The 10516-nt window shown below is 48.8% G+C and overlaps 1 protein-coding gene across 2 annotated transcripts; it reads right to left on the bottom strand.

The window, feature by feature from the left end:
- Positions 1-303: 303 nt before the first annotated feature.
- Positions 304-10130, bottom strand: osgin2 (oxidative stress induced growth inhibitor family member 2). 2 transcript variants are annotated; one of them, XM_036939081.1, is made up of 7 exons: positions 9925-10129; positions 9658-9820; positions 4065-4159; positions 3771-3907; positions 3455-3646; positions 3156-3250; positions 304-2976 (listed from the first exon to the last, which is right to left on the bottom strand). In XM_036939081.1, the coding sequence occupies exons 3-7, from the start codon at positions 4129-4131 to the stop codon at positions 1776-1778; spliced, it is 1692 nt and encodes a 563-aa protein (XP_036794976.1). In that variant the 5' UTR covers positions 4132-4159; positions 9658-9820; positions 9925-10129; the 3' UTR covers positions 304-1775. The 2 variants fall into 2 exon arrangements, with proteins under 2 accessions (XP_036794976.1, XP_036794969.1); XM_036939074.1 differs by having other exon boundaries at positions 9548-10130.
- Between the last annotated feature and the right edge of the window lie 386 nt (positions 10131-10516).

Below are 10516 nucleotides of genomic sequence, written 5' to 3'. Positions count from 1 at the left end.
TTTCTTATTAATCAACCCCTAGTTAACCCTTCTCATCAAGGCACCTACTGTGTAGATTGGACATGTAGGTGTAATTAGCCATAAGCTGATGGTCTCTTTTGGGGGCAAGGTTGAGTGACTACCACCACCTTACAATTACACCTATCCACTGATTCATTTTTTCTGGTCTGGATGTAGTGCTTAAGGGCTGGTTAGTTTGGAATACAGCATATTGACCAGGAACTGTCCATACATTTTCAGTTTGCCGATCTGGTCAACAATCTATATTTTAACCCAATTCCACAATTATTTTATTTTTTTTCAGCAAGCAGCTTCAGTCTTGAGGATGAGTGCATGCGGAAATAAACTGCATATGAATACACACATTCTAAAGGCGACTGACTGGTTCAATAAATGAATGAAACTCCACCCTCAGTCCTCACAGCTTTACATACAGTAACAGGTATTTGGCAAAACAAACACATGAGGCGTATGATGGCTGTGTGAAAGTGACATGGTATGAGAAATGTCACAGAGAATACTATACGGACCTGGAATCAGAGCCACAGGCATAATATTTACTCCATAATGGCAACCAGAAAATGTGCATTTAACAGTCATTATGACTTCAATAGGCGATAGTCAACTCCTGATAAATGCAATGGACAAGTAGTTTTGTATTCAGACTGATGGACGTCAAAGAATGCAGCTACAGTTTGCGTTTATCCAATGTACACTTATCAGGAGTCGTCGACTAGTAGTAGTTTATAGACCCCTTTCTGTGTTAACATTGCTGCAAATTGGTGGCAGCAAAAAAGCCTATATTTAGATGTTACTTATGAGTGCATTTCACACTACTTTTGGATTATAATTGGATTTTAAGGCTCGTATGAATGTCCTGCTTAATATAACGTTTGTGTTACCCCAAATCAACTGCATTATACTTAAAAAACACTTCAACTTCAACCAGTAAAATGGCTATTTGACTAGCCTTTTCTACAGCCTATGTCAATGAGCGTTAGCATTCTAGCTAACAACTGCTGCATCCAAAATCATTATTTTTCAAAGATCACAACCAGATACTGCTTGGGGTCTGAAGCTTGGCACTGATGAGAAACTCAGAATTGAGATGATGGCAGAAACACTATAGCAGCTATGGGCCTATCTCTACAAAGTTCCATTTCCTTGAAGCTTTAAAGGGGAGTTGTAGTGGTTCACAGTCCATTGCATGGTGAAGGCCATCAGAGAAATAGTAGAACAATTGTTTAAAGTAGATGAGAAATCAGAAAATGCACTTGCTTGAAAGACAAGGTGAGCAAATAAAAACTCAAGACATTACAAAATGTCACAAATATGACTCTAAAAAACATTTTCACACTGCAGGTTGGATTTCTGGATAGAGGACATTAAACCCTGTGACAGCTTCCCAGCAGAAACCAGAACAGTGGAGCTGTAACAGGTGGTGGGCTGAACCTGGTCATGAACTGTAACTAGCCTGCCTCCACTTCCATTGTTTTCAGTTCTCTCAGAAGTGGTAAGAAAGCTTCAGAGTTCAAATAGGCATGTCCACTGCAAACAATAAAATATTAAAAAACGTACTGTTTGGCTTTGCCCTTTTAACTCAGAACTCCATTGGTTATAGTAGCTATTTTTACTAAGATGAACCCCCTCCTCTTCCTCCTTCCTCTCCTCCCTTTCTCCACATCCTTTCTCCCTTCGCTTAAATAAAGATGCCTCTTCCTCCTCTCTCCCTTCCAACTTATTCACCACCTCGTTCCTCTCCATCCACACTTCACCTAGATAAACTCCCCTCCTCCTACTCCTCCCCCTTCTGCGATCAGCTTGCCTTTCTTCTTCAGTCTCTTGAGCAGGCAGGAGGCAATGCCTAGAGCACCGCCCTTTAGGAAGCGAACAAAGTTGTCTCCCACCAGCGGGCCCATGGCGAACAGTCCTGGGTCCTTGGTGCACTCGAAGGTGTAGGGGTGCACATCCACAGGGTTCTGCTTGCAGGAGATGGGTTTGGTGGGGTCCAGTCCCAGGTACTGGCCCTGGCCCTTGAGGAAGAACAGGTTGGGATGGGTGCCGATCAACACCAGGGCCATGGAGATCTTAAAGGCCTTGAGGGAGTTGCTCCCCTGCAGGACACACTTCATGTCTGGCTGGAAGGACTCCACGCAGTGCTCTGGGAAGCTGGTGTAGTCAGGGAACAGAACGGGACCACCACTGGCGGCCGTGTTAGTTGTGGTGGGTTGGGGCTTGGAGCACATCTTGGAGCAGACTGAGGCGGCCATGCTGGGAAGGCCATTGGTGGTGGAGGTGGCAGCCATGTTTGGTGTTGCGTGGGTCTGGGAGTGCATCATGTGGTAGACCTTGTGGTATTCTGGGTAGAGGGTCTTGGGTAGCTGTTTAAAGATGAGGCCTGGGTCGTCTACGTGTTTGCGGAAGGCATGCAGCACGGAAATGTTGTTGTTACAAGCGCACAAAACCGCATCCGCCGCGCTTAACCCCGCCCCCACAATCAGCACCGGATCAGAGTTTGGCCCAAGCTTCTTCCGGCTCACAGCCAATCCCAGGGCAGAGATGCTGTGGAACACGAAGGGAAGCTCCTCCCCCTCCACACCCAGCTGAGCTGGCGAATCAGACGCGCCCGTGGCAAGAACTACATTCTCTGAAAACAGGCAGAAAGGAACGTGGGTGTCGCCCTGCACCCGCTGGTACCCCCTCACCTCCCACAGGCCCCCACCTCCCCCTTCGTCTACACCCTGACTCTCCCTCCCCTCGTACACCCCCTTTCCCCCCTCGTACACCCCCTTTCCCTCCTCCCCCAACCCTCCATGACCATTCTCTAGACCCTCGCCCTCGGGTCCACGGAAAAGTTTCTGCACAGAGGTCACGTAGGTGTTGTCAACAAAGTTCTGCTTCAGGCCCATCAGCTTGACGTAGTTACGGTAGTAAGACGAGATCTCCTCTGGAGTGGCCCGGTCGTTGGTCACGCCCCTGGGGGGGGGGGGGGGAGCACTCATTGTCAAACAAAAGATCCTTTAGTAAACTTTGTTAAAGTATTAAGAAGATTTAAGCTGTCTCATTGTTTTGAATCTATTTAACTTTATTGCAGCCTCTCTCTATCTCTCTCCATCCCTCCCGCCTTCCCTCTCTGCATTTGCCATTGTCAGTACCTGCATTTGCCATTGTTAGTCAGGTCTCGGTAGTTGATCCCTGGCAGTTCCATCCAGATGCCCAGACTGATGGTCAGCATGGAGCCCTCCATCACCTAGAAGAGAGAGAAAAGAGAGAGGATTGGAGGTGAGGATTTTAAGAATGGAGTTTAGGTTTAGCATTGGAACATGTGGATGACGAGATTTGGGGGTGAAGTCTTTCCAGGTTTCCCAGGCATAGCTCTGCCCAGCACCATGGGTGAGGTGTAGGGGTAAATTAAGGGGGAAAGGAGGGTGTAAGCTGTTTAGGAATAACTCACGTGCCAGGCCCCTCCAGGCGTTGCCCTGCCCAGCACCAGGTGAGGGAGGTGCTGCTGCTTGTCTCTTCTCCACTGTAGCACAGGGGGAAACTCGTAGCCAAAATCCGCATTGGGGTGCAGCAGGGTGTCAAACAGCACCGCTACAGGGTTTCCTGACCGCCCCTCCAGACCTTCACTCAGATACTCCAGATCCTGCATAGAGAGACCAGATCATGTTTCAATGTGTATGTGTTTGTCAACTGTGATCTCTCTCTGTGTGTGTGTGTGTGTGTGTGTGTGTGTGTGTGTGTGTTTAATGCAATGCTTTGATGTTCACCTGTTCAGTGATGGGCAGGTGTCTGGTCTCCTGTAACTTCCTGTACAGAACAGGGTTTGGGTGAACAGCTGAAGGGTCCAGGTAGGGCTTGTAGCCACTCAGCAGGTAGGACAGGCAGATACCTGATGGCCCGTTACCTACACAGACATACAGAGGAGAGAATCAAATGTTTGCAATGTCAGAGGCTACCTGTGAATGAGGACGGCGGGCGAGGTAGGATGGCGAAGGGGTGCTAGCCTCTCGGGGCAGAGTTAGAGGTTAGGGTTAGATGTCAGAGGTTAGGGCCAAACATACCTATGATGACCACAGGCAGTGTGGGGGGATGCTCTCGAGGCACAGTGGTCTCTTCCAGAAGAGGCATGGCTGTAGCCAGAGCCAGAGCCGGCACACTGAGAGAGAGAGAGAGAGAGAGAGAAAAGGGGTCACCATGGTGACAGGATGGATGGATACGGGTAAACAAAGTGAAGATGGTTGGTGGTTGCAGACAGTCTTTCATTCTCTCACAGGTTAAGTGAGTCAGGTACAGTAGAGTGAGTGTGGGACTGCCAAATCATACAGAGAGAATGTCTGCTTGGCCAACAGTAGAGCTGTCGTACGTTAGAGTGTGTTAGTTAGTGCCTTTTAGCTGAGAGAGAGGGTTGTGGTCTGTGAAATTACTGCAGTTGTCACTTCTCAGTCTGCTTCTTAGTCTGGTGTGACAGGTTCAAACCAGACTGGATCGGCCGTCACGGTTGTTGTTTTATGTGAGCATAGATCCCATCCCTCGGTCTGTCTCTATCGACGCTCAGCTGACTCTCCAGCACACACACAGGGAATAAAACAACTCTATTCATCATGCTATTGTGTCCGTCTCTCTCTATTTCTTTCTCTGTCTGTCTCTCTCTCTCTCTCTGTACACACACACACACACACACACACACACACACACACACACACACACACACACACACACACACACAGTCATGACCCCCCTCATATACACACACACAAATCCAATCAGGACCACAACACCCCTCCCTCCCTCCCCTGCCACCCCGCCGCGCCCCCTGCATCGTACACACAGCCCGTGGCTAGACGAACCTCCTCTTCCCAAACAAAAGACAGTATGCATCAAATCTATGGAGGCTCAGGTCTGTTGTGCCACGGTGCCATTGTGTGTGTGTGTGTATGCGTGTTTATGTTATGTGGCGGTGCCATTGTGTGCCAGGCGGGGTGGAAATCCCCCCTGATCACTCCCAGCAGGCTCTAATCCTGCCAGGCCTGTTTATATATTTACAGCCCTTTTCACCGGCCGGTGCAGTGGGAATGTAGACCTGGCACACTGACAGACTAGACAAGAGGGGCGCGCCTCCCTACCCCCATACACACCCACCCAAACATCTCCCCTCTAACCCTGCCTCATGCACACACCTCCCGGTTCCCCTGTTTCCCACCTGCCACAGGTCATCCACACCCTTTCCCCTCCCACCTCCCTTCTGACATGCAACCACCAAGCCTCCCACCTTCCCTCTGAAATGCACCCATCTCCCTTCCCACCTCCCTTCTGACATGCACCCATCTCCCTTCTGACATGCACCCATCTCCCTTCTCACCTCCCTTCTGACATGCACCCATCTCCCTTCTCACCTCCCTTCTGACATGCACCCATCTCCCTTCTCACCTCCCTTCTGAAATGCACCCATCTCCCGTCCCACCTCCCTTCTGACATGCACCCATCTCCCTTCTCACCTCCCTTCTGACATGCACCCATCTCCCTTCTCACCTCCCTTCTGACATGCACCCATCTCCCTTCTGACATGCACCCACCTCCCTTCTGACATGCACCCATCTCCCTTCTGACATGCACCCACCTCCCTTCTGACATGCACCCATCTCCCTTCTGACATGCACCCACCTCCCTTCTGACATGCGCCCATCTCCCTTCTCACCTCCCTTCTGACATGCACCCACCTCCCTTCTGACATGCACCCATCTCTCTTCTGACATGCGCCCATCTCCCTTCTGACATGCGCCCATCTCCCTTCTCACCTCCCTTCTGACATGCACCCATCTCCCTTCCCACCTCCCTTCTGACATGCACCCATCTCCCTTCTCACCTCCCTTCTGAAATGTACCCATCTCCCTTCCCACCTCCCTTCTGACATGCACCCATCTCCCTTCTCACCTCCCTTCTGACATGCACCCATCTCCCTTCTCACCTCCCTTCTGACATGCACCCATCTCCCTTCTCACCTCCCTTCTGACATGCACCCATCTCCCTTCCCACCTCCCTTCTGACATGCACCCATCTCCCTTCCCACCCCCCCTCTGACATGCACCCACCATCCCTCCCACCGCCACTCTGGCATGCACCCACCATCCCTCCCACCTCCACTCTGACATGCACCCACCATCCCTCCCACCGCCACTCTGGCATGCACCCACCATCCCTCCCACCTCCACTCTGACATGCACCCACCATCCCTCCCACCGCCACTCTGGCATGCACCCACCATCCCTCCCACCGCCACTCTGGCATGCACCCACCATCCCTCCCACCTCCACTCTGGCATGCACCCACCATCCCTCCCACCTCCACTCTGGCATGCACCCACCATCCCTCCCACCTCCACTCTGGCATGCACCAACCATCCCTCCCACCTCCACTCTGACATGCACCCATCTCCCCTCTGACAAGCACACACTCCCCTCCCGCATCTCCCCCTTTCCACCTCCCACTCCCCTGTCCAGCCCTGGGTAAGAGAGCCCTGCAGGCTGTTTTTCACTCAGTGCTGGGGTGTTGGGTGTTACCCTTTTCAGTAAAAGTGGCAGGATTCCATACACTGGCCGTGCTCTGTTTGGGCGGGAGTACCAGAGAAAGTCATGGAGGGAGCAGGCAGTGGGTATTGTAGAGCCGTGCCCCCTGTTTGGCAGGCTAAATCTGGCATTTCCACACCACGGACCAATTTAACACTCTCACCCACATTCAGCCAGCTTACTCACATGGAGGGGGGGGGGGGGGGGGTATACTCAAAACTTCTAGAACTTATACCTGGGTTACTGTAAAGCACTTTGTGAATTTTTTTTTGTTAAAAGGACTATATATTTAAAAAAAAATATATATATATATATATATATAAAAGATGAATACATTGATTTGTTATGCCATGGCTTGAATGGGTTAGGTTCAGTCCCACGGTTTAATGGGTTAGGTTCAGTGCCAGGGTTTAATGGGTTAGGTTCAGTGCCAGGGTTGAATGGGTTAGGTTCAGTCCCACGGTTTAATGGGTTAGGTTCAGTGCCATGGCTTGAATGGGTTAGGTTCAGTGCCAGGGTTGAATGGGTTAGGTTCAGTCCCACGGTTTAATGGGTTAGGTTCAGTGCCATGGCTTGAATGGGTTAGGTTCAGTCCCACGGTTGAATGGGTTAGGTTCAGTCCCACGGTTTAATGGGTTAGGTTCAGTGCCAGGGTTGAATGGGTTAGGTTCAGTCCCACGGTTGAATGGGTTAGGTTCAGTGCCAGGGTTGAATGGGTTAGGTTCAGTCCCACGGTTTAATGGGTTAGGTTCAGTGCCAGGGTTGAATGGGTTAGGTTCAGTGCCAGGGTTGAATGGGTTAGGTTCAGTCCCACGGTTTAATGGGTTAGGTTCAGTGCCAGGGTTGAATGGGTTAGGTTCAGTGCCAGGGTTGAATGGGTTAGGTTCAGTCCCACGGTTTAATGGGTTAGGTTCAGTCCCACGGTTTAATGGGTTAGGTTCAGTGCCAGGGTTGAATGGGTTAGGTTCAGTCCCATGGTTGAATGGGTTAGGTTCAGTGCCAGGGTTGAATGGGTTAGGTTCAGTGCCAGGGTTGAATGGGTTAGGTTCAGTGCCAGGGTTGAATGGGTTAGGTTCAGTGCCAGGGTTGAATGGGTTAGGTTCAGTCCCACGGTTTAATGGGTTAGGTTCAGTGCCAGGGTTGAATGGGTTAGGTTCAGTCCCATGGTTGAATGGGTTAGGTTCAGTGCCACGGTTGAATGGGTTAGGTTCAGTGCCAGGGTTGAATGGGTTAGGTTCAGTGCCAGGGTTGAATGGGTTAGGTTCAGTGCCAGGGTTGAATGGGTTAGGTTCAGTGCCAGGGTTGAATGGGTTAGGTGGCAGTGCCAGGGTTGAATGGGTTAGGTGGCAGTGCCAGGGTTGAATGGGTTAGGTGGCAGTGCCAGGGTTGAATGGGTTAGGTGGCAGTGCCAGGGTTGAATGGGTTAGGTTCAGTGCCAGGGTTGAATGGGTTAGGTGGCAGTGCCAGGGTTGAATGGGTTAGGTTCAGTGCCAGGGTTGAATGGGTTAGGTGGCAGTGCCAGGGTTGAATGGGTTAGGTGGCAGTGCCAGGGTTGAATGGGTTAGGTGGCAGTGCCAGGGTTGAATGGGTTAGGTGGCAGTGCCAGGGTTGGGGTCAATTCCCTACCATCTTAACAAGCCAGGGGACACTTGTTACATCAGATAAACAATTTTGTTACTCTCAGGGCAAAAATCACTCAGTATCTGCGCCTGTACAAAGCCTGTACCTTTTAAGTGTAAACAGGAATAAAGAATAAAATGTTAAATAGGAAGATAAACTTTACATATTTTCATGACTTTTATTCGCTGTTAAAAATAACAAGTGCAAACTTTGTACAGGTGCCACGAACTTTGTACTGTGTCAGAATATCAATGGTGTGATGTTCAATAGTCTATCATTACCTTTGGCTGTTCTCTCTCTCAGCATCGGCACAGTTCTCCCAGTAAATGTGGTTTTTGTTAAGTTTGCTGTGTAAATTGTCCAAAGAAGTCTATTTGTTAAACTTCGAAATCAATGGTTTTTGTTTGGCATACATTTTAAAGTGAAAAATCTGAGTCAAAGCATAATTCCGTTACCGTGGAGATGCTTTAGTATTCCCTGCATGTGAAAGTGCTGATATAAAGCCAACTGCATCAGGCTGGTATTCTGAGCTGGAATGTTTAGTAATAGCTATTTGATCTGTTTTAGCTGTAATTGTGCTTTATGTTCTTGTACTGTAAAGCCTTGTTTACACCATGCACTAACGTGAGTTTGGGGATCTGTCCAATATGATCCAATCACTACCTGATTATGGTTTGTTTTGTTTACAGATTGTATTAAAATGTGTCTCTTATTCATCCACTGTGTCCGCATTGTAGCCAGATTAGCTGTTATTTGACAGATAATCTGGCCAGACAGATAATAATATATATTTAAAGACATTTACTGATTACATAAATCAATGGTGCTGCTACCTGACAATGAGTTTAGAGGCAGGTATATTGATGATTTAAATGGTTTGGTTTGTGTGCCTGACTGCCTCCGAAGGTGGTCAGGAAGATCGGATCACAATGTGGCTGTTAATCTCTATACCTGTCTACAAATGTGGGCACAATCAGAATGAGGACAAAGTGTGCATGTTAGCACCAGGTATAAACAGGGCTTAATTCAACCCTCCATTTGGCTAACTATGCCTATACCACAATAAGAATTTAGCAAATTTGTCATATTTCTGAGACAAAAATGTATGATTGTTACTGTAATCAATGTTACATTCTCTTCAAATAGGCTTGTGGATTACACAATTACCGCCCATCACAGGACTTCTCTAGTCTAAAAGGCACTGCGATTTTGGCCCGCTACACAATCTATACAGCATCCTATATTAGGCTGCTATAGGGTATGCTACTGTCTCTCCCCAACCGTGATCTTGAGAGTGGATTCCATCGTACGCGGGCGCACATGCGAATAGCGACAATTTCATAATCCTTGTAGGGTACTACCTATAATTTGTCAGACACTCCCGGCCATCCTCTAGCTCTCCGCATCCCTCCAAGAGAAAGCAGCAACACCATCCCTCAGCTCTGAAGCGGCAGCTCTGTAGGCTACTTACCTCCGTACGATGTATCTCTATATCTCCCAATCACTCCTCTGTACGGCCGACGGCCGCCGCTCTCACTGTATATATGCAGTCGCCGGTGGGAGGCTCTATCGAGCTCATGAGATGACACACATACCACCTCCCTCACTCACTCTCAGCTTCTCTCTCGCTCTCTCTGCAGTGAACAGATAATGTCTGATGAGATGTGTTTTAACCATTAATGACAGCATCCAATCCTGAATATGTTACTAATGTCACCCGACACTTTTATCTATCCACCTCAAGGACAGATGTCCTTGCTTCAGAAGGAAAGAAAACGGTTTCTGTGTTTGACCAAAGACTATGGATTACTGACAAGACACACGTCTCTCCGCCCTACAATGGGAGTCGTTGTCCACAAAGCGGCACCGCGGTCTGTCTAGCTCCCGCCTATCATCCTCCTCCTCCTCCTCCTCCTCCTCCTGCTGCTGCTGCTGCTACTGCTTCTTCTTCTTCTTCTTCTTCTTCTTCTTCTTCTTCTTCTTCTATTGTATTATGGCGGTCCGCAAACAAGCGTTAGAGGTGCATGCCGCCACCTACTGTATGGTGGTAAGGGTGGAAAAAAATATATTTGACAAAATAAAAAGACATCATACAAAATTGTCCTACTTAAATTAGTACACTCCTAAGAACTTAAGCATTACGAAACGTATATTCGATCAAATAAACCTTACGTAGCAAATTAGCTATTCATTTTTTTAGTTGACAAAATCTGACACTCATTAATCGCCATACAAAAACGTATTGCTTTGTAGGCGAAACAAGGAAAAATCGCCAGCTGGTGGAGGGTGACAGATTTTGACTGGATGATGGTGGGTGCATGGTTTGACTT

This window comes from Oncorhynchus mykiss, chromosome 2 (assembly GCF_013265735.2).
Source record: "Oncorhynchus mykiss isolate Arlee chromosome 2, USDA_OmykA_1.1, whole genome shotgun sequence".
Classification (NCBI taxonomy): Eukaryota; Metazoa; Chordata; class Actinopteri; order Salmoniformes; family Salmonidae; genus Oncorhynchus; species Oncorhynchus mykiss.
The sequence above is the reverse complement of the archived record's forward strand: the minus strand, read 5'-3'. Positions and strand labels throughout refer to the sequence as shown.